This window comes from Denticeps clupeoides, chromosome 9, assembly GCF_900700375.1.
Source record: "Denticeps clupeoides chromosome 9, fDenClu1.1, whole genome shotgun sequence".
In the NCBI taxonomy this organism is placed as follows: domain Eukaryota; kingdom Metazoa; phylum Chordata; class Actinopteri; order Clupeiformes; family Denticipitidae; genus Denticeps; species Denticeps clupeoides.
The window spans coordinates 10,851,562-10,875,822 of record NC_041715.1 but is presented as its reverse complement, the minus strand read 5'-3'; the positions used below and the strand labels follow the sequence as shown (position 1 = coordinate 10,875,822).

At 42.3% G+C, this 24,261-nt stretch overlaps 2 protein-coding genes across 2 annotated transcripts; both read right to left on the bottom strand.

The window, feature by feature from the left end:
• Positions 1 to 5,896: 5,896 nt before the first annotated feature.
• Positions 5,897 to 16,514, bottom strand: LOC114797048 (sterol 26-hydroxylase, mitochondrial-like). The gene is made up of 9 exons (XM_028991659.1): positions 16,197 to 16,514; positions 15,463 to 15,656; positions 14,895 to 15,094; positions 13,641 to 13,838; positions 11,030 to 11,193; positions 10,297 to 10,463; positions 8,579 to 8,660; positions 8,277 to 8,480; positions 5,897 to 7,786 (listed from the first exon to the last, which is right to left on the bottom strand). The coding sequence occupies exons 1-9, from the start codon at positions 16,404 to 16,406 to the stop codon at positions 7,664 to 7,666; spliced, it is 1,542 nt and encodes a 513-aa protein (XP_028847492.1). The 5' UTR covers positions 16,407 to 16,514; the 3' UTR covers positions 5,897 to 7,663.
• A 3,652-nt stretch (positions 16,515 to 20,166) lies between these two features.
• On the bottom strand, positions 20,167 to 23,958 carry eaf2 (ELL associated factor 2). The gene is made up of 6 exons (XM_028991658.1): positions 23,769 to 23,958; positions 23,226 to 23,320; positions 23,012 to 23,148; positions 22,727 to 22,914; positions 21,381 to 21,620; positions 20,167 to 21,108 (listed from the first exon to the last, which is right to left on the bottom strand). Exons 1-6 carry the CDS (start codon positions 23,929 to 23,931, stop codon positions 21,059 to 21,061), a joined length of 873 nt encoding a protein of 290 aa, XP_028847491.1. The 5' UTR covers positions 23,932 to 23,958; the 3' UTR covers positions 20,167 to 21,058.
• Between the last annotated feature and the right edge of the window lie 303 nt (positions 23,959 to 24,261).

The following is a 24,261-nucleotide window of genomic DNA, read 5'->3' as shown; positions in this document are numbered from 1 at the left end:
GCTTCATTTATGCATGTTTATGTATAATATTTCACACAATGCAACGAAGGAAAGATTCTGCTGTGATTTGTGGGCCGGTCGGCCCTCGCTGGGAAGACATGGCACCGTTGGTGCGGCTCATCAAACGGCGCCCCGCCCTCTTCTTTCACCCTGTGACTAATGGCATCCTCACTTCCCATCTTTAATCACAGGCTCGGGGCTTAGATAAAATATTCGTACTTCAGCAAGCAAGTTTACTCTGAATTATAACACATGCAAACTCCGTTGGTGTTTGTTCATGCTTACTCTTGTATTCTAATATACAGTACAGGCCAAAAGTTTGGACTCACCTTCTCATTCAATGTGACACACCTTCTCATTCTTTATTTTCATGACCATTTACTTTGGTAGATTCTCACTGAAGGCATCAAAACTATGAATGAACTATGAGTTATGTACTTAACAAAAAGTGGAGACCTGGCCTCCACAGTCACCGGACCGGAACCCAATGAAGCTCGTCGAGAGAATGCCAAGAGAGTGCAAAGCAGTAATCAGAGCAAAGGGCGGCTATTTTGAAGACACTAGGATATAAAACATGTTTTCAGTTATTTCAGCTTTTTTTGTTAAGTACATAACTCCACATGTGTTCATTCATAGTTTTGATGGCTTCAGTGAGAATCTACCAACGTAAATGGTCATGAAAATAAAGAAAGCGCATTGAATGAGAAGGTGTGTCCAAACTTTTGGCCTGTACTATATGTACAGTTTTTATTGTTCTGAAAAGGTGGACCAAATCACAAAGACCTTAGCACCCTTGGGAACAATAGAAAACACTTGGCAATACCAAGCAACTCCCCAGGATATCCCAACTGCAGTGGCACAACTTTTAACCAGCACCAAGAAATACGAGCACATCACCCCAGTCTAAGCTCCTTTGCACTGGCTCCCAATCCGCTACAGGATTGATTTTTAAATTCTTCTATTTACCTTTGAATGTCTGAATGGCCTTCCTCCTCAGTGTCTATCGGATTTGATGCAGTCCTACTCTCCTTCACGTGCCCTTAGGTCAGCTGATCATTAGGCAGGTAGAATCCCTCTGTTGTTAGAAATACGTGCTTTCGAAATAAAGTGGATTGATTGAACAATTACCCATCACCACCCTAACAACTAACTCAGATACGATACACTAACCTCCTTTCAACCTCCTACCATTTCAGCGGACATCTAGCAAAACCTTCACACATCAAAGCAACGCTTTAGTCTTTTCTTTCAGATATCGGATAATCTTACATTTATATTTTACATTTACAGCATTTACCAGACGCCCTTATCCAGAGCGACTGATAATAAAAGAATGTCATCGCTGCGCTACAGACAGTTTAATCGTCTGACACGATTGGGTCCTAGCTGTTGAGGAAGCGACCCCCATAATCAGAAGGTTGCCGGTCCGAATCCCGATCCACCAAGGTGCCACTGAGGTGCCACTGAGCACCTTCCCCACACACTGCTCCTCGGGCGCCTGTCGTGGCTGCTCTCTAAGGGTGATGGTTAAAAGCAGAGGACACATTTCGTTGTGTGCACCAAGTGCTGTGCTGCAGTGTATCACAATGGCAATCACTTCACTTTCACTATTTCAATGTTCTGGCAGGGGTTCCTCAATCAACAGCTTCAACAAAACTATTAGGAACAGGAATGAATTTGAATATGCCAGTGCTTCAGATGTAATTTCCAAGGATTTTTTTTTACCAAAGCTGGTACAATCCCGAATCTCATATCGGGCTCCAAACACAAACCACAGCCAGTTCCTCACTCCAGATCAGACCTAGAACAGACGCCATCAGGAAATGAAGTACTCCAGCAACCTTGCCGAACGACTGGAGCAGAATGATGTATAGAGTCAAAGCAGTGAAGCCTGAGCCAGCGCTTCCTACCTTAACAAGAAAGCACATCAGAAAAGTCAACGGAAGGTGCCCGAGCCAAAAAAAAAATGTAAAAAAAGAAGGGAAGCCTGCCTCAAATCTCTCCCTGCCGCACTTCGTCTCTTTATGATGACAGAGCGTGGAGCTGCTGGCGTGATAGGGAGACGGATGTCTGGGCTTACTGTAGAAAAGGTGAAGCACTAGCAGCACGCGGACAGTGTAGAGCAGTGTGTCTGTGTGATGCATTCGTTTTGTTTCTTATTTTATTTGGATGGACTGGAATAAACCCTGTTTTCCTATTAGTTTCTGCTTGTGAGAACAATAAATCTAGATATTTTGTCATTGCATTCAGAAATCCTAGTAAAGGTGCGAAAAACGTTAAAAGAGTTCTGATGTCAGGTCTATGATGTCTATTTTTCTGTGTTGCAGAAATAGTGGATCACATAAAAAAAAAATTTTTAGACCTCTTAAATTAATCCTCGTAATTTCTGGTAGGCCTCAGTTTAGGCCAGATTGACCAGAGAGTAGGTATATGTACAATATCACAGAGTTTGCAGTCGAGGTGAACGACTTTTTCTCCAGGAAAAACATCAAACAGTGTCCCAGGACCTTTAATAGGTTAAGTCTATGACCTCAGGATTGTATGAACCTAAATGTATGAAATCTGAACTTCGGAACTCACATACAGTAATGGTGTATTACACAATATGACGGTATAAGTTACGACAACCTGGAGAACATCCTAACATCCGAGCTCCCATCAGACCCTCAGGTAGAAGCTGCTGTCCTGTGCATGCATCAGAATGTGAGCCTTGTACAATATCACCCTTGCCCCAGCATCATCTGGGAAGGATTCTCTTTCTTGAGGACAGGCTAGAGGTTGCATGATCAGCAGCTGTGAGCTCAGAGCATGTCAGAAAACATGTACACAAATGCACTCCACTGTCATTTCTAGAAATAACATATACTATATGCTCGGATTATACCAATAAATGATTTTAGCTGCCTTTAACTGTATTGCTGGGAGCAGTAAATTATATTTAGGTAAATCAAAAACACTACAGACATCCCAAATTCAGATTTTACTCTGGCTGAGAAGTGTAAATCCCAATTGCATATCCAAACTGACATGATTACATAGGACAGAAGTGGGATCCACTATAGCTTAGCAAACTAGGTCATTTCAATGGGTCTTAAAGGGCCCATCATCTCTGTCCCATCCATCTCTGTCTGTTGTCGTGGCATAGACCCCAGCAAACAAAGGTCTTACTTTTAAAATATATAAGTAGAAGAGTTGAGTAAAAATGAAGAAATACATAAATGCTAATTCTAATCAATCATGTATGCATGTTAAATAGCAAGAAAACATCAACGTGCCATTACGTCCTAATTGTGCACCAGAGTTTCATTTCACTACAAACGAAGAGGAAACTCTTATCTGATTTGATTGTGAGGGGGGGAATAATTCCCGCTGTTAATCTGCAAATGGCTGAGCTGAGACGTTCGTTTGCAGTTAAATGGAAAAGGCCAGACAGATGCATGGGGCAGATGTTTTGCCACGCTGGGCAAAATAAACCCCCCAGAGAGGTCAGTGCTGCCAGTGATGAATATGGAGTGGGTTTCATGCACAAGAACCTTGTTTGATATTTTGATCAAAGAGTTCTGCAGAGACTTTTCCCCTTCATATATAATAAAAATGATGTGGGTTCCCCATAAACAGCTTTATCTGTATTGGTCTTGCATGTCTACACATTTGCACTGCATTGCTGGTGTTGGTCATGATGGTGATGGTCAGTACTAAGATGGCCAACCTGCTCTGTTAATTAGTTGGTCTAACACTGTTGCAGCTCGTAAGAAACTGTCACTAGCAGTGATAAACCATTATCATCAATAATTCAGTTTCACTGATCTGCACATAAGATTTGAGCCCAAATCCACCCACTGCACAGTTTTGAAAAATGGGTAAGGGGATGAGAGGTAGGGCGGAGTGGGCCTTTATGCTGGTGTTCCGTGTCATTAATCCAAGCCACGCTCTGATCAGCTGGTAGTGCCCGTGAAAGTGACAGTCAGCTCTGCCAGGTTAGGTGAGATTCCTGTCCACACGGAATAAAAATGGTTCATTTAAAGGAGGCTGAACAACAACAACATGAACAACATGATTCAACAATGTAATTCATTTATTACACATAACACATGTATTTAAACACCAAAAACTGTAGATGATGAACATTAAGGGCACTAAGCCTTGTTCACTGGTGCAAAATATAACATAAATAAATGACAATGTGTGACAACAGGGGTAGGTTTAAATCATCCAGAATGAGAAAGTGTGTGAGTGTGAAAGCTGTCAATCATCAGGCTCCACCCATTTTAAACTCACTAAAGATCTTAATCTGGGTGACAGAAACAATTACACGTCTTTTAGATACAGATAAGGTACAATGTAAATCCTACATAATATCCCTACTTTTAGTGCATAACACTGTACTTTGTGCCCTAAGGAAGTGTGATCAACTACTGTGCATGCATGTTTTGTCCTCTACTGTCCACTTTTTGTTAATACTATTTATTCTTTATTTTAATTTTATGTTTGTTGCCATAACTCTGTATGGCTGAACAAGCCGTTCCAAAGCACTTGTTGCCAGTGAACAATACAAATTTAGTTTTCAGCAGGGTCACCAAAGGTCATGGTCAAAGGTCAATTGCTGATGCAGAGAGTATGAATCTTATTTGGGCGTCATCTTGTTCACACGCCTGCATGTATGACTGCATCATAAAATAATCTTACAAAGTTGTTGTGAGGACACCTGATGCTATAGTGTATTCCAGGATGGAACCAACCAACAAGGCGTGAGTTTCTTTTCAGCCTGATCTTATAACCATAAACAATGGCTCTTTAAAAACTGCCATCTGTATCCTGTGTGGGCTATAGAAATCTGCTCCTGCAATCTGCTCCTTCAGCCCCAGCTTCTTGGCCAATTTTAATTATTCTGAATTTATTTGAGTAAGGGAGGTCACGATTAATATTCTAACAATGTTTGTCCTTTTTCATACGTTGAATAATACATCATAAGTGCAGAGCAACCCTGAGTCGTCCTGACAGGGATATGAAACATTTATTTTCTTTTCGCTGTGGAGGAAATTGTGGCTGCCATGTTCCCTCTGAATCGGCGGAGGCCCGGATATCCACTGTCCTTCTGTGCCACTGCAGTTGAACGCAACCTTACATCACAACATACTGGTGCAGAAGGCCTTCACGTGATTTGTTTAAAGGGTAAAAGCCATGTCCGCAAGCATGAGCACCAGGTTCTGACATCTGTCCCAGATGCTGATGCTCTTCTCGTTGTCTCAGAAAGTGAAGCAAAATCTTAGAAAAATGCATCACAAGAAAATGTAGAATTTATTTATGGATTACTCGTTCTTTGAGTTCAAAATGAATGTAGAAAGTCATATCCATACAGACAGCTTTACCTGAATTTGCCAGAATTTGTGTAACCTACTCTTTTGCTGCCCTCTTGTGGACAAACGTTTTGCTGAAGCATTTCATAATTTCGATTGTCTTGCAAAATTTAATTTACAGGAAAATTGAGGCAAATATTCATAAACATTGTTTCAATTAAAAAAACTTAATCTTAAGACTTAATCTTAATAAGGAAATAATATTAATCTTAATATACCTTGTAATTACTAAGGCATTTACTAAGATTTTCAAGACTGCCTAGTACTCTATTATTTAGTGTACTGAATATGATGTCAATAAGTAAATTATTCATGAAATTATTCTTAAAATACTGTAAATTAACTATCTTTGTGTTCTGAACTATTGCAGATTCACTTAAAAAGGACACACAATAACATGAAAGGATAATCTAATATTGAAAATGTCATAAATTGAAATATTCTGCATCTACATTGCTTAGCTAAAAACTTAAGAACATGTTTTATGCATTCAGAATGATATGTTTTCTCATGATTGTGAAAAAAAAAATTTAGGCATAGATTTAGGCATAGAAATAAAGTATAAATTGAGATGTCAAGACAAGTGTTATACATAATAATGAGAAATATTAGCAAAAAAATTAAATATGCACAACCTCAGAATTTAGACAGACCAGTTATAGCTGATCTGTACAATTTTTATACTGGAGCCTTAATAAATAGATGTAGATTTATTTGGATGTAATGTTTTGGTTTTTCACCCCATATCATACAGTTAGTGGTTTCCTGTGTGAGTATGTTTTTTTTTCTGCTGTTTGTTGAATTGCCCAAACAAAGAGAACAGGAAGAGTTTAAAACAAAAGAAGTGGAGCAAACTGCAGTACGAACCAGAACGGTTCCCAAATGGACACCTGGCAGCAGCTCAACCTTTCCTCTTCCAGACTGTTCTCTTTCACTGAAAGTGAAAGTGTAAATAAAGCGATTACAGCACACGGTGACACAACGAAATGTGTCCTCTGCTCTAAACCCTTGGTGAACAGTGGGCAGCTATGACAGGCGCCTGGGGAGCAGTGTGTGGGGACGGTGTTTGCTCAGTGGCACCTTGACGGATCGGGATTCGAACAGCCCTTTCCTTAACGCAGTTAAAGCCTAACCAGTTACATGTTAGATTGTTCGTAATATAATTCTAAAAAAGAGTTGGAAGAAAACATGTTTTTTTAATTGAAACAATGTTTATGAATATTTGCCTCAATTTTCCTGTAAATTAATTTGACAGATATTTTTCAATGCCAATAAATTCAGTAAAAGCTAAAAAATTTCCAGTAATTTTCACAGTAATATTATTCAGCGTGCTTAAATCCCTCAAATTAAGCATGAGCAATCAATCAGCAATCACTCGACTTAAGTTACAATCAAGTTACTTTCCATTTTCCCAAAAGCCATAAATACATTTTAAAGGGTAAAGTTTTGTAAATTGACAATGATACACTAGAGGGCATGCTTTACTGTGAACCAGCCTTACTATTATGGGGGCATGGGGTTATACAGAAAGCGCAGGCTCTTTGGTTCAGTGTACTTCTTTTAGCCGAACACTGACACTGTAAATACATAAAACAAGGCACACATTTTCATAAAAAGATATATTTTTATATTTAGCAATAAACATGGGTTAATGGTGTATATTACTTGGGAAAAGAGAATTTGTCTGTACAAAAATGCATTTTTTTTTTTATTTATATGCAGTCAGCTCCTCTGGAATTAACTTTCCTTGTTAAAGTGAAGTGATTGTCATTGTGATACACTGCAGCACAGCACATGGTGCGCACATTGAAATGTGCTTTTAACCATCACCCTTGGTGAGCAGTGAACAACCATGAAAGGCGCACGGGGAGCAGTGGCACCACCGTGGTTTGAGATTCAAACCTGCAACCTTCCGATATTTAGTCCGCTTCCTTATTTGCTAGGACACCACTGCCACTTCCATTCTGTCTCAGATCTTCCCAAGCCTTCATTAACCACTGGGTTAAGGTAAAGCTGCATTGTTGTGAGCACAGTGTAGAAGTATTTCAGTATAAAACTAAAAGCAGTGCCATATGTCTAAAACATACTGAATTCCAGTAGGAAACAAACCATTAAAAAGAGTCAAGATTTGGAACACAAAGACAAACAATTACTAACATAGATATTTACAAAAAAAAAAAAAAAAGTTTTAAAAGGATTTCAGTACTATTATACTTATACATCCAGTTAAGATTCTCATTTTGTCTGAAGGTAAAATTATAGCTAAATTCTTTCTGTGTGGTTCTCAGCGAGGCTCTTGTGTGAACTCAGTGTTTCTTCCTGTCTAAGAACTGAAGGTTGATGTGCGTGCCTGGAACCAGCAGTGTTCTTGTGAGAGCCTTAACGGTTTTTCCAGAAGGATCCGGCCGTACCTCATAATGCTTCATTAGCTGCAAACACAGTGGCAAAGAATCACAAAGTGTTTACTTCATCTCGTCTTGCTCCACGGGCTTTTTTAAAATAGTATAGGAACGCCACCGCTGAACAATGATCAATATCCAGGTTTATATTCAATCAGGTCAGTTATTCATTGACTTCCTGCTGTCAACACAGAGTTTTATCACATTTCTAAACAGCGATGGGAACAGGGCAAAGGTGAAGGTCTGCAATTGATTGCGTTAATTGCTCTGGACGTGGTCCTGTCTCTTCATAAACCCGAGATGCATACACCCTGTTCTGGGTCATTTTAGTCCAAATCTACAAAGGTTAAATTGTAAACGAATACCGCTATTTTCCTGGTTAAAGGAACATCTTGCTTTTTCAAACATTGTTTTCACATTTAGAAATGTAATGTCACGACGTAGTAGAGCCATAAAACCCACTGTGATGTTTTAAGGGCCAGTGCTGCTAAACAAAGTGCACTGGTTGAACTTTACTGACCCGGGACAGGAGGAGGTACATCTCCAGCTCAGCGACCCTGCGGCCCAAACAGGCTCGGACTCCGAAGCCAAAGGGCACAGAGCCAAATGGGTGCTGGTTGAGTTGCTTCTCCCCTCTGAGCCAGCGCTGGGGTTGAAACGAGTGGGCTTCTGGGAAGATCTTCTCATCATAGGAGACGGCGTAGTGGCACAGGTGAAACAGCGTCTGGGGGAAGAAAGGTACCGAAGTTGCACCTCTCAGAAGGTGACCTCGCAGCCTGCTGATGGACCAAAGTGTCGCTGACACTGCGCAGCACTGCTCACCTTCTTAGGGAACAGATGCCCACCAACGACAACCTCGTTTTCAGCAGTAATTCGGGCATTGCCTGGGACCACTGGATACAGTCTGAAACACACATACAGACTATTCAGCCATTGCCCTCAAATGTATTCACGTGTAAATGTTAGTATCTGTTGCTGGTGTAAATTCTCATTATACACGTCACAGAAGAATTCAATACTTTTTTTTTAACTCAGTGTTGTACTTTACAATTTTTAGAATATATAATAATCATCATTTTAAACACAGCAGATATGATATAAATAAGCAGACAAGCAGTTCGCTGGAACCGGGTGATCTCACATCAACACAAACTCCAGGTCAGAGATAAGTGAGATAAGGACTACACGCGTTGTGACAGATGACAGTGATTATTTCAGAACTGTAGATTTATATTTTACAACACTGGTAACAGGCAAGGATGGTTTGGAGTTTTTAATTCATTCTAATTTAGCTTTGTTGTGCTAATGAAAATATGTAAAATAGGTTAGTTCAGAAATTTTGATTAGAGTACAGTTTGTTAATTTATTTTATTTAGTTGTGTGTTTGATAATAGAGGTGGGGTGGGAATTGATTCAGCATAATACTTAATATTTTATGTGAAGCTATTGTATGATTCAGGGACACTTGATATTGCTATTTTTTAAAAATACAAATAAATAAATAAATAAATAAAAACAGTTAAAAGGTTTTACTATAATAATCAATTATTTTTCAATCCACTTTCGGATGGTGGTCATATTGAGTGTAAGTGAAGTAATTGTTATTGTGAACTTGGAAAAACAAGATGAAGGCAGATAAAGAAACTAGGAAAGCGTCGTCTATGATTAAATCAAATGTCTGGGTGAAGGCTGTTCTTGATTCTTTGACAAGGATGGGACAAGAGAACCCAGCTGTGTGATATCATCGTGACATTTCATCGCAGACACCGTCTCTACGGAGTGGTTTGAGGAAAGTTTGTGTACAGCAGAAAGAATGGACTCATATGTCACTATTAGGATCATTAGGGGATTGGCGACTGCTGTCTTACGGTCTTCAGACTCGAGCATTACATGAACGTACACCAGAGGGAACACTGTCGATCTCCTGCAGATACCTGCACGTGAGGTGCTTTGCTTACATGCATACCCAGCAGTGGGCAGGCTCATGGCTAGAGTGTGGCGCATACATGGCTTTTTTTAATAGAAGAGAACGAGATATAGAACGAGAATAGAACGAGAATCTTACAGCTCCCGACTCACAAACTCCAGACTGATGTCAGCACGAGATGGAACAGTGCGAAGGAATATCACAGAACATTTAAAAATCACAATAATATCGTGTCGTTGGGTCTCTGGTGAGTCGCACCTCTATTAGATAAGGGCCGTTTCAAAGGGCCGTTCAGCGGTTAAAAGCCTGTCGGTGAGTGCTCTTCATCTTAGTCTCTCTCCATTTAAAATACATATATGAGAGGTTTGCTTCAGATGAATGATCGAAGTGTAGGAACACCATCAGTGGCTTTCTGGTTCCAGTTTCGGACTGGTGCCCTAGGCAAGTGCCTGCTTTACGTACTCAGCGGTGGCCGCCCTGGTTTGACTACGTGGCACCACTGTTACAATGAGCTTCAAAAGGTCAACAAAAAAAAAACCCATCTAGTCTAACGTTGAAGGGTTTTATGCATTATGTGTAGACATCCCTCCCTGTGGACAATGTTTGCACCTACCGCAACGTTTCTCTCACCACGGCCTTAAGCCAGGGCATATTAGAGATGTCGTCGCTGGTGGGAATCTTGTCCCCAGGGCAGACGCCAATGACCTCCTGGTACAGCTTCTCCTGAATCTCTGGCTCTCGTGCCAGGTGATACAGGGACCAGGATATGGTGTTGGACGTCTGGAGAGCAACAAGATGACAAACGCTGAAGAATATGAGCACAATGAACTAGTTTACATGACATTTGACTCACATTTTATAGATCGTTTTGAAGAAGACATAGTGGCATTTTCTATTCAAATATGTTGCATATTCAAAATAATGAAAAAGATTCTGGTCTGGTCCTGACCGTACCTCTCTGTTGACCTTCATATAGCACATAATTCACTCATTTAGATACCAGTTGCATATTCTGTTTGAAATGCTGTTGAGACGTACAGTTGTGTGCGATACAGCTCTCCACGTTATACAGTCCCAATATGACATCATGTCTAAACTGACAGATTAATTTTAACTGTGAACACAAACCCTATGGCCAGAATATGGCACTCATGTTGTGCTGTTAGAAGCACCCCTGTGTGTGAAGTACCCATGTTCCTGGAAATTAATGTGACGTTGATTCTGAAGCCGAAATATCCAACTATGTGATTTGTATGTGCGTTCTTAGTGTCTGCACGTGCTGCTGGATTGCTGTCCACGTTGCCCTGAGCAGGGGCACACCCTGCACCGTTCATGCAGAACCTCACCGTATCCACTCCAGCCAGCAGGAGCTCGGTGACGCTCCCCAGCACCTCTGTGACAGACATGTGCTCGCTGACCAGTAAGTGTGTGAGGTACTCGCCCTCCACCACCTTCCCTTCTTTTACATTCTCCTGAATCTCTTTCATCTTCTTGTGCACCAGATCATTCGCTGTTGGGCAAGGAGAGAGAGAAACCAATTAAGAGACAAAATAATACACTAATACCCTACACATATTATTTTACCCAGTATGTTCATCAAACTGAGACTGTGGTCATTTTGAGTGAAAGTGAAATAATTGTCTTTGTGATACAATACAAAACCTCACACAAAAGGGGTGAAAGTGAAGTGATTGTCACACGTGATACACAGCAGCACAGCACACAGTGCACACAGTGAAATTTGTCCTCTGCTTTTAACCATCACCCTTGGTGAGCAGCCATGACAGGCGTCCGGGGAGCAGTGTGTGGGGACGGTGCTTTGTTCAGTTAGATCAAATGTCTGGGTGCAGGCTGTTCTTGATTCTTTGACAAACATGGGGCAAAAGAGAATACAACTGTTAGGTCCCTGGACGTATGCTCCCACGTGTTCTGTGTGGCTGGATGTGTTTTTGTGTCCTGTCTCTTTTAGGTTGAAGCCTACCAGCTCCACCTACCATCTGCCTATTGGTCACCTCCACCTATAAAAAGAGACTTCAGATGGTGTTAGTGAGGTCCCCAGGGTCTGCTAGACCCTTACTCTTTCGGGAGGTCCCCAGGGTCCATGGAGATCTGCAAGGAGCTCATTTGGGGATCTCATTTGTGTGTCTTGTTGCTATGAGTGATATACCCTTTGTTGTTAGCGTGTGTTAGCCTGTTAGGCTTTAATGTGCCCTTTTTTGTTAACTTGTGCATGTTTTGAGTTATCCCCGCTTGGACCATCCCTTCCTTAAAGCTGTTTGATGTTGGTTAGTTGTCCAGTGTGCTGTTTATTGTACCTGTTAGCACCCTGTAAATAAATCCACTGTTTGTATGCTTTGTTTGGTTGGGTGTGAAAACAGTGGACGTCTTCCTCTCCACACCCTTCCACGTTTCTTAGACCCCTAGACCTAGGAATAGGGCTGCACGATTTGGGGGAAAAAGACATTTTGCAATTATTGAGATCAATATTGCGATATGATAAAGGACACTTGCTTGTATGTATATGAAAAGTTGCATACAAATTACTAATACTGAAATGTTTAATTTCAAAGTGAAACATACAAACTTCTTATAACAACTTGAAATGCCCAGTGCTTTCAAAATACAATATTCTACAAAATTAAATAATCACAATGAACAACGAACCCCGGTAAGGCTAAACACTGTTTTTGATTATATTTGGCCATTATAAAATCCCATATTATAGTACTTTCGTTAACCAAAATGTTGTTTGGAGGCTGACTTGAACACAGTGATGCATAGCTTTGCTAGCTTAGCTAAGGTTAAGATTTGTAAACTGAAGTGAATTTCTTTAGGAAACCTTCAAAGTTTGAGAAAAGTTAACTAAACAGTTAAGAACAGTCTAAATAGTTAATGCCTACGTTTAGCCAAAACGTTGTTTGGAGGTTGACTTGAACACAGGAATGCATAGCTTCGCTATCTTAGCCTAGTTTAGCTAAGGTTAAGACTTATAAAACGGGATTTTATAATGGCCAAATATGTTCAAAACAATTGTCCTGCCTTACCTATCTGGTTTGGAGCGTACAGCGGTTTGTACAGCCCCAAGCAGCACAAGAGTGAGGCATTTTTATGCACTTCTCTCCATAGACATGTATATGCGTCACGACCCAGCAGAGCCTATCGCAATATGGCGGCATGTTGACGTACGATGCAGCTCGTCATGTGACGTTTACCCAGTCATGAATCTGAAGTCTCCATTGAACTGAATCGAAAGTCATGTGACCAAACACGTCACATCTGACTGAAATGAGACTTCAGTCAGCTCGCAAACTTTGAGAGAATGAGAGAATGTGTTGCCGATCCAATCCATGTACTAATCATTTAAATCGCATCTTTTTGCGTTCATGTAATCACACAGACTGACATCGCGATTACGATTGTGATTAGATTAATCGTGCAGTACTACCTAGGAACGTGACCACAACGAAGATGAGGGCTCACCTCAGCCGCCACCATCCTGAGATATTGTTAGCTGCGGACGGCAAAGCTAATCCATACCAATCCTGAACAAACGTAGTCTAACAAAGCTACCTTCCAGTTCAGAGTGTGCAAAAAGAAAAACACAATCCATCCGTGTCCACCCAATGTTGTGGTAAATAAGGGCTTCTGGAACCCAGCTATGTGATATCATCATGACATTTCATCGTGGACACCGTCTCCACGGAGAAGGTTGAGGAAAATTTGTGCACAGCAAAAAGACTTTGCGAGCTCTGGACTCATACGTGACTATAAGGCTCATTAGGTCACAGAGGATTGGCGACTGCTGTCTTACGTTCTACAGAAACGTCACACCAGACTTGGGCAATAAAGAGAGAGAGAAACCAATTAAGAGACAATATAATACCCTAACAATGCACATAATGCACCCAAAGTTTATACATTACTTTGCCCAGTATGTCTTGCTTCTCAGTAACTTACCCACTTTAAACAGATGATCCCACACAGCCACAAAGTGCTTCCAGGCGGGCAAGTAGGGCCACAGGGACTTAGGGAAGAGAACTACGAGGTTGGACAGGCGAAACATTTCTCCCACGGAAAATATGAACTTCTGCGTCTCCTCAGGCATCACCTCATTCATACAGCCAAGGCGGGTCTCAAACAGCACAGAGGAGATCCCTGCGGAGAAACGGGATAGGAAACATCACCACACCTACACATTTTACAGTACTGCAAATGCTATTCATTTTAATAATAATCATTGAGTGAGTCTTTCACGGTTGCTTCTCTGCACAAGAATAACAAAAACTGACCATTAGCAGACCAACTTCTGGATGTTTGGATAATTTGGATTCAAGAAAAAAACTGAATCAAGAATGTAAAAAAAGCCAGTGGAATCACAAATCGGCAAATTAAACATTAAATTGCAGATGTTAAACATAAAAAGGATAACAAAATGTCCATTTAACACTGGGTTGCTATTTGTAAACTTTAGAGGACATCTGAAACTGAAAGATTAAGCTGGAGGTTTATTGCTTAATTGCTGTCCTTCAACTATTAACTCCAGCCTGACCAGAGCCTGAGAACTGAGCCACGGCATCCCATCACACAGAATCTAATCAGTTGTCCAAGGTCATGTGCAAACTCCAATTTCTGACACACCTCGAAAGCCAGACTCCATTGGCTGTGTCAATTTTATTCACTAAACCAAATAAAGTAATAGTATTCACAATAATCAAAAATAATCATTATGAAATATAAGAAACATTACTCAAAGCTACTGGGACAAACTGGTTGTAAAATTTTAAAGGTGAAACATGCCAAATTTTAAATGGTAACTCTGTTTTGTCTGTAAGTGTGTGTGTGTGTGTGTGTGTGTGTGTGTGTCCACACACTGCTCCCCTGCCGCCTATCATGGCTGCCCACTGCTTACTCAGGGTGATGGGTTAAATGCAGAGGACAAAGTTCACTGTGTGCACTGTGTGCTGTGCTGCTGTGTTTCACATGTGACAATCACTTGTGATTGTGCTCTGGCAGCCGCGCACTAGCTGAAACAGAATTTAGTTACTATAGCTATGCATAAATTAGAACATCGCTGTGTTTTCATAACCTAACAATGTGTCCACAGAGAACGCCATGTAACAATGACAAGAGCAGCTCAGGGGCAAGTTTTAAAACTGATGAAGACAAAGACAGGACGTCTAGTCCTCAGTCATATCACACAATGTCACTCACCTTCAAACGCAAACTTGTAGAGCTCTCCCGCCAGGTCATTCACCATGACACCGTTTCCCGACGTCTTCCTGAGCCAGTCCACCTTCTTGACAAAGTCTGTGGTCACGTCATTGATCGCGTTGGTGTACGTGGACACGTGCTTGGGTTTCAGCATTCTCGGGTTCAGAATGCTCCGGATTCTTTGCCATTCTTTACCCATCCTGGAACGTCAGCAACATAACAAGGCGTGAGACGGATGGTTCCTGATATCGGACAGAACTGCTGAAATGGATTCACAGAGAAAGCACTTTATTTGTGCAACTTTGCAAATTCGCTTAATGATTCATGAGTCTTTAAAAAAAAATCAAAAATAAAAGTAGAAAATTTAGATTTTTTTTTTTTCATTTAAATTAATTAAATCATTAAATTACTTTGAGTACTATGCCAAGTCGCTCAGTATCTTTTTATTCCTTCATCAGCAGCTGATGAAGGAATGATGAAGGCCACGTTTGTGCTTGGGCATCTCGGACCGCTGCAGACAGACCGCACCGGCCACGAGATCGCGGCTGCGGTCAGACGAGAGCCCTACTCACTCCGTGAGGGTCCGAAGGCGTGACTGCGGAGCTCCCGGTACGTCCTCCAGTGCGGCATGTCCGTGCGGATGGGGTGTCGGCCTTCCTGCCTCAGCACCTGCTCGATCAGCTCAGCGCCGGCAACGTTCACAATCACCATGGGGCCGAACTTGGACTTCCAGAGGGGGCCGTAGATTTTGCTGTGTTCTATCTAGTGCAGAAAGTTCAAGGATAAAGCTGCCTTACTTTAATACAAAAAAAAAAAGAATTAGAAATACAAGCTGCTCCACCAAGTGCGCATGACGTTGCAACACGTTCTGCACTCGTGAGGGAACAGGTTGAAGCTTGTGTTTTTTTGACGGAATTCATATCTACGGTCTGCAAACTATGCCGTGCCTGCAGCGAAAACCAATAAACGATGCACATCGAGGGCACTGGTGGCCTAGCGGGTAAGGATGCGCCCCCGTAATCAGAAGGTCGCCGGTTCGAATCCCGATCCGCCAAGGTGCCACTGAGGTCCCACACGCTGCTCCCCGGGCGCCTGTCATGGCTGCCCACTGCGCACCAAGGGTGATGGTTAAAAGCAGAGGACACGTTCCGTTGTGTCACCGTGTGCTGTGCTGCGGTTTATCACAATGACGATCACTTCACTTTCACTTTTCGATGGTCGCCATTGACAATAAGAAGTAAACGTGTATTTTGTTAAAACAAAAACGCACGATGCTTGTAAAAAAAAAAAAGCATAACTTACTTGCATCTGATGCATGATGGGAAAATAGCCTTTAACAAACAGCCAGTAGAGCGAAGTCAGCAAACCGGGTCCGTCCAGATCCTCCATGGTTTTGTGCTTGTTGTTCTCGGCCAGCGCGGTGCTCGGCGAGGAGGCGCACAGCCGCCGGGCCCCCGCCTCTCCCCACCACGCCAGCCGGCCGCCGCGCCGCCACAGGGTCCTGGCCAGCATGCTCCCTCCGTCCGTCCTCCTCTCGCCGCGGTAGTGCGCGCTCTCGCCCCGGTTTACCCGCTTTTTACTCCGGCGGAGGGAGTGCGGAGCTCCGAGCGGGGCGTTAACCCTTCACTCCCCGGAAAGTTGGCATTTAAACACCCCCTCCCGTCCCCCGGTGTCCCCGTCCACTGGTGCCATTTACAGCATTTACCAGACGCCCTTATCCAGAGCGACTTACAATCAGTAGTCACAGGGACAGTCCCCCCCTGGAGCAACTTAGGGTTAAATGTCTTGCTCAGGGACACAATGGTAGTAAGTGGGACTTGAACCTGGGTCTTCTGGTTCATAGGCGAGTGTGTTACCCAATTGGCCACTACCACCACTTCCACTAGGCCACTGTCCCCGTCCCCAGTCCCCTAGTGTCCTCGTCCCCATTATTCTGCTCGTTGTGCAATCTGGGCCGCTTCTGGAAAGTAAAGTTGTTGGTATTGTTTCTGTGTCGAGTCTCACGAGAAAGTTTCAACCAATTCTGCAAAAGACGGAAGGGGGAGATGGAATGCAAAAGCGAACGAACACAGAGAGCGTCGCTATTTCTATTACTGCGTTGCGGGAAACGCCGCTCGCAACGTCGAACCACGAGGTGACACAAGAACACCACGACACAAGAACTCCTCGACGCTGGTGTCACACGGGCGGCGGGGACCGCGGTACTAAACCCCGGGGCAGGCCCACCAACCACGAGCTTGCCTCAGAGTCCATTCCGTCTCGGTACAAACGATTTTCCCCAGAACCCGGCTTTTCCGAACATTCCGAACATTCAGGAATTTGCAACGTTTTAAACCCTCTATGCGCCTCGGTTTTATTTTCTTTTTTTTTTTCAATGCAAATTGTGTTATTTATGCACTGACTGTTGTAGACTTTTATACGTGAAAGATTAGCAGAGACATTTGTTTTTTACAGTGTCATATTAAAAACCTACATTAAAATCCCTTTGACAGAAAAGTGTGTTTCTATATAAAGTTATAAAAAGTTTATAAACCTCTCGCTGTAAACGTTCATACTTTCCATGTTCATACTTTTCAGTTGGCCAAGATTTCTAAAAATCCTTTCTTTGTATTGGTTTTAAGTAATATTCTTTTGGGGGGGTTTCATTAGTTGAAATAAATAAACTTTTTGAAGATATTGAAAATATATGACCAGCAACCTGTATGCCTAATCGTTATCCTGTTTGTCTTCCTCGTCTTCTTCTGTTCCTTCCTGATCAAGCCTTCCTTCTACATCTTTATTTCTTCTCACTTCTCTGCACCAGTCATCCGGGACATCCCGAACAATGGGTAATTTTGATATGTGCCCCCCGCAGAGACAGCTCCAGTGCCATCAGGGTGGTAGTAGCCTAGTGGGTAACACACTCGCCTATGAACCAGAAGACCCGGGTTCGAATCCCATTTACTACCATTGTGTCCCTGAGCAAGACACTTAACCTTAAGCTGCTCCAGGGGGACTGTCCCTGTAACCACTGATTGTAAGTCACGTCTTAGAAATGCCATAAAATGTAAATTCCAATCACGGCCCCCTATTTACACTAACCTTTACACTCACCTAGTCAACCGGCGTATTGCTCGTTCTAATAGAATCACATAAGAGTTTCTTTAGAATTTCATTTTGTGGCCACCCCCCCAAGTTAAAAATTCCTAAATGCATCTGGACCATCACTTACGTGTGCAGTGCAATTTAAGTCGCAATTTGTGAGTTTGTTGGAAGGTGTGCACGCTATTATAATTCCTTTTGACGTATTTATCAGGGAGCGTCTGCACATCTGCCAGTGGTAGGCATATATTGGCGTGTCCTAATAAAAATTCCCTCTGAATGCGATAGCAAGGCGATGTTTAATTTGCACATCAAGTCTCTTGCTGTTAAATTTACCATTAACCGTTGTAATGTTGTAACACAGATTGTTGTAACGTTTGTGGTTTTATGTGCAAAATTCCCCCAGGGTCAACGCTTGACCTTTACTTTATTTTACTTTACTTTACCTTATTTTGCAGACGCTTTTATCCAAAGCGACTTACAGGAGGGGGACACCAGCAATTCTTGTTCGATTTCTATAGATTTTGAGTTTACAAAAACTAAGAGCCCTAATAAGGCCTAACTTGTCAAAAAAAGAACATGTTCGGAGATTGTTAAGTGCTAGATTTTTTATTTTGTGCAGTGTGTACGCATGTGCGTGTGTAAGTGTTAGATTTGTCTGAAATACTTTTTGAATAAGAGGGTTTTCACCTGCTTCTTAAAGGTGGTGGTAGTCTCGGCTAGTCATATGGAGGAGGGCAGGTTGTTCCACCAGGGAGGGACAACAACGGAGAACAGAGTTGATTGGAATCAGAGACCCCGTGAATAAGGAATTTTAAGTCTCATTTCATTTGCCGATCTGAGAGAGCGTGCAGGAGTGTAGCTAGGTAGTATTGTATTGATGTAGGAGGGTGCAGTTCCATTTACAGCCCTGTAGGCGAGCATCAAGGATTTGAACTCAATGCGAGCAGCTACCAGGAGCCAGTGGAGAGAGGTAAGAAGAGGTCTGGAGATAGCTGCAATGTGATGGTTCTGACTCAGTTTGTCGTCAATCCAAACTCCAAGGCTTTTTGCAGACGCCGTGGGTGTTAACAGTAGTGAGCCAAATACTCATTATCCAAATACTCATGTGTCCCTATTTCTGACACTTGAGGGTTATGTAGTGTTCTTAAGTGCTATTATGTGTGTATCAGTCTGTGAAATCCTAAAGTGAAAAAATAAAGCTCACTTAAACTTGAACTAATGTGTTTATCATGTGGGTGTGTTACCTCCCCCCATGATCAGCTTGCCCACAGTTGGGCATGGATTCCATGGTCCAGAGGCTGACAGAACAACAAGAAAATCTGGAGTGATAAAGTGCAGAAGCTGATGGAAGAGAACCAGAAGCTGAGAAGATTGAGAGTAGACACTTGAGTGGAGTTCCAATAATGGCTTCAAATCTTTGGATGTCACTCTTTGTTTCTTTACCTCATTAGGTTCATTTTGACAGAGTGCCTACACTACACATATGAGTCACCTTGCTAAAGGGGACCTCAGTGGCACTTTCGTGTGGCAACCTTCCGATTAAGGGTCCACTTCCTGTCCCTGTAGACTCTCATAGACAAAAACCTAATTTTTATGTAGTAATTGGGAAATAAATTAGTAAAATGTACATAACAAACATGGTAAATTGCTGATATTATAAAGCATGATGGGAAATAAGGATTTTGTGGAACAAGGAAAAAAAAAAGACAATATTGTTTAAATCCATAATTTCTTGCCAAATTAAGGATGTGTGCATGTACAGCAAACGGTAGTACACAATAAGGAATAAGAACATTTTGTCTTTTTCTTTGCACAAATTAAGGAAGATACTGACAGTGTAATTACAGCGAATTAATTTGAACAACATAAAGAAGTGCAGGACGGGCTGCCCACGGGGCAGTGGTGGCCTAGCGGTTAAGGAAGCGGCCCCGTAATCAGAAGGTTGCCGGTTCGAATCCCGATCTGCCAAGGTGCCACTGAGGTGCCACTGAGCAAAGCACCGTCCCCACACACTGCTCCCCGGGCGCCTGTCATGGCTGCCCACTGCTCACTCAGGGTGATGGCTTAAAAGCAGAGGACAAATTTCACTGTGTGCACCGTGTGCTGTGCTGTGTATCACATGTGACAATCACTTCACTTTCACACTTTCACATATCTTCCATTGAAAGCAATAGAGAAAGTAAACATGCAAGTTTGAAAGATATCGATTTATTCTAATTTGTACTGAAGACATCTTTATTCAAATGCAGCATAGAACCCTAAGTACCTTTAAAACCTTTAGATTTTAATATTTAAGATGGCACCTGTACATTTAGCACGTGGTGTTGCCTTCCTGTTCCAGGAAGCCGCCACCACCAGTTGACTTTCAGCTACATTTTCCACAGACAGTAAATGACAGAACCAAAAGTAGCCCAGCAGCTCACAAACACATGAGAAAAGGGACAAATGACAGGTGAAAGTCACCGAATCAGACCCTTACGGTCAGTCAGAAGAACCACGTCTTGCCTGTGGGGAAAGACTATAAATATTTGCCTTTTTAGCACATAATGATATGTTGGTCAGAAGAACAAGAGACATTCAAGTATTGCAGGGATAAGGCGCCACAACCAAGTCTTCAGGATCAGAATTCGATAATAAACTCCTTCATTTCAAGTAAAGCAACGACATCTTCAAAATTAAGCCCAGATAATGTTGACCACTGTGGGCCACAAACATACAAACTATAAAATACTTTTAATATGGCATCTCAGTCTAGTCTGACAGTTTCAGCACATAAAATATGTGAAGAGCTGTTACTACAGGTTTCTTAGCAGGGAGAAAAAGCAGTCTGGTGTAGGCACCGAGCTCTACACCCCCACCCCCCCAAAAAAAGTGATAAAATATCTCTGCAAAAACAATCTTTTTAATCCTCCAATAACAAAATTTACCAGAGTTAAGAGTTTAGGAAGGGAAAAGAAAATTGAATATTTTACAGTCAGGATTTGTGTTCCTCCAGTCTCGGAGCCTGACTGACGAACTCTTCTCTTGTACCAGTTGTAGACAGTGTAAATGTTTTACCGCATCAGCACCAGACCTTGGCCTCAGTCGTCGTCACTCTCACTTCCAGACTCGCTCAGCTCAAGATCATTTTCTGCAGGGTGGAAAGAGGAATCACGCAAATTGCTTTTTGTAAACACTTGAACATTTCTTATAAATTCTTTTTCTTTTATTATATGTTACTCATGTGAATAGCATTGTTCTTTCCATTTGGATCAGATACGCTACACTTCTCTCAAGATAAAAAGGTTAAAATACAAAGACCCCAAACACCCCTGTCTGTAACATACAATCACATAGGATTCATAACATTTAGAAATTCTCTCAGAAATCCCACTGGATTGGATTTCTAATTGCCTGACTCACTAAGCGTATTCATGAGGTGACCTCCTCCCTCCTCGGTACGGCTGTGGGTGGTGTTGGTGAGGATGGGCATGCTATGGCTGGGCATAGGAGCAGGTGGGGGTCCGCTGGGCGGGCGACGTGATTCATCCTCAGAGTCGCTGCTGCTGCTGGAGCTTTCGCTGCTGGAGGAGGAGCTCTGAGAGTCGGATGAGCTGTCGCTGCAGCTCAACTGATCCATAACCCGTGCCTCAGCCATGAGCTCTGAAACACACACAAAGAGTTTGGTCATTCACGTCAACCTAATATCTTTAACAAATTCATTAAGTAACCTGCCATGGTTAAAAATATATACATACAGTACAGGCCAAAAGTTTGGACACACCTTCTCATTCGATGTGTTTTCTTTATTTTCATGACCATTTACATTGGTATATTCTCACTAAAGGCTTCAAAACTATGAATGGACACATGTGGAGTTATGTACTTAACAAAAAGTGGAGACCTGGCCTCCACAGTCACCGGACCTGAACCCAATCGAGATGGTTTGGGGTGAGCTGGAACGCAGAGTGAAGGCAAAGGGGCCAACAAGTGCTAAACACCTCTGGGAACTCCTTCAAGACTGTTGTAAAACCATATCAGGTGACGAACTCTTGAAGCTCATCAAGAGAATGCCAAGAGTGTGCAAAGCAGTAATCTGAGCAAAGGGCGGCTATTTTGAAGAAACTAGAATATAAAACATGTTTTCAGTTATTTCACCTTTTTTTGTTAAGTACATAACTCCATGAAAATAAAATAAACATGGAAATAAAGAAAACACATTGAATGCGAAGCTGTGGCCAAACTTTTGGCCTGTACTGTATATATCAATCAACCTCTAGCTCTATACCATTTACTGTATTAAGGACACCAATCTGCAATTTGAATAGCACTTCACCGCTTTGTGAATTTTGTATACCAGCAATGCATTTCACTAATGTTGGGCATGTTACATACTAATAATAATTTGAGCAGCTAAATTAACAAGGGACTACAACAACACAATGAAAAGATTACTTCAATCTGGGCTACAAGTGCATGGCTGCATAATTCTCCGACTGAGAATTGTTGCTAAACTTGGCCAAATGTTTAGTATGTGATATTAAAATATGTATTGATGTGAAATGGTGACAAGCGCTCAACTATGTTTCCAGAGTGTCATACTATTTTAAAATAGTATATTTTTGGAACAAACCAATAGACACTGGGGAAGGAGGGGGGGCCCTCATCAACACCCTTTAGACACTTTGGAATGTACTCCATTATACATACTGAGATGGTGGTTCAAACTATGGTTTATATATACAGATATCAAAAAAGGATCCCGTTACCTCTCTCAATGTCATCCATAGGGGACGCAGGAGACAGCTTCTCTTTGGGAGGCGAGCTCTTGGGCGGGGCCTTGCTGCTGCTGCTGCTGCTGCTGGTGGTGCTGCCGCCGCTGCCATTCTTCATCTGCTGACTCAACCGACTGGTCTGCTGGTCCAAGCGTGATTGGATTTTACTGCTGCCCTCAGCCCTAAAGTGGTCCAAAATAACACACATACACACCACTCATTAAAAAAGCATGTATGACTAAATTTCTTGTGTCTATAGAGCACCATGCAATTATTCACCTAGTCTTTTTCACTGCAATGTTGCTGTTGAGTTTCTCCAGTCGGTACTCCCCGGTGTCATGGTTCACTATGAGAATGCATTCCTTCATGTATGGCCTCTTGGAGCCTTTGAAAACTGTAACCGGGGTAGTAGATCCCTGTGAGAGAAACAGAGCCGTTGAACCGACGCAGACAGAACAGGACATGTGGAAATGAAAAGTTCCCTTATACATACCTCTAGGTTGGGCAATGTGATCGTAACCTGCTCCCCTTTGCCCACCTCTAGCTCCCCCTCACAGGAAGTATCAATGGAAGCAGGTTTAAAATCGTCTAAAGGCAAACATTGGAAAGGATATCAGCACATTAAAAGTTAAAATTCGCTATTTGATGAAGGCCGGTCATTACACGGGCATATCCAGCAGAGGGGGCTAAAGTGCCGCATCGGAAAGGGCCCCTGCGTGTTCGCCAACCATCTGTTTGCTGAAAAAAAACCTTATTTTTTACCGTACTGTATGCGTATAAGACAGGCGAACAGTTCGCACGTCCTTTTAGCAGTATTTACATTGGTAACAAAGCGGCCCGTGACCCCAAGACTACACTGTAACTGTGAAATTTTTTCGTGCCGCTTGGCAAGTGAATAGCTGTCCAAGCAGAAGCCTGATCGCAAAACGTAGAGCCATGTCGATTTAACCGAATGATATATAAGGCAGCCGGTAATTAGCAGTCAAGTTACATTTGTCATAATCAACAATAGAGTAAAAAAAATCTTGTCACTTACATCGCACCGTATGGAATGCGCTTTTTGGTTGTTTCTCAAACGTTTCGCCCAATTTGAGAATGTGTTCCTGATTGTCAAAGTTTGAGTAAGTTGTCCCATTCATTCTAGATGAAGTTTGGAAACATATGTTAACATGTAACTTTCCACTTCCACTCAAGACCATCTATGGCAGAGTTAGCCACCTCACGCCTAAAACCGACGCTTGTGTTTCCTTTGCTGTGATTGGGTGGGCGCGTTTTTGCACGTTTCGATTGGTTGAAAGCCTTGTCCGTCAACGATCCTGCCGCCCGTTTGCCTTCGAGTACTGGAATCAGCTGTTACGACGCGCTAGTGGCCGCTGGTAGGTTGAAGCGTTCTCTGTTTCTGATCCTGGATCAGGTATAAACCTGAATGAAGAACAACCATTGTGGTTTGGGGCGGAAGTCGTTCCTCCAATGGCTTCCTTTATGTTTATCATATGGCACTGAAAACGCTAACTTGGCAGTGTTACATT

Coding starts and splice junctions, on each gene's coding strand:
- LOC114797048 (XM_028991659.1), bottom strand. CDS start 16,406: ATGCTGGCCAGGACCCTGTGGCGGCGCGGCGGCCGGCTGGCGTGGTGG. Junction 10,464..11,029: donor TGCTGGCTGGAGTGGATACG/GTGAGGTTCTGC, acceptor GTTGCTCTCCAG/ACGTCCAACACCATATCCTG. Junction 8,661..10,296: donor GTGGTGAGAGAAACGTTGCG/GTAGGTGCAAAC, acceptor TGTGTGTTTCAG/ACTGTATCCAGTGGTCCCAG.
- eaf2 (XM_028991658.1), bottom strand. CDS start 23,931: ATGGTCTTGAGTGGAAGTGGAAAGTTACATGTTAACATATGTTTCCAA. Junction 23,321..23,768: donor CGCATTCCATACGGTGCGAT/GTAAGTGACAAG, acceptor GTTTGCCTTTAG/ACGATTTTAAACCTGCTTCC. Junction 22,915..23,011: donor ATTGCAGTGAAAAAGACTAG/GTGAATAATTGC, acceptor GGACCACTTTAG/GGCTGAGGGCAGCAGTAAAA.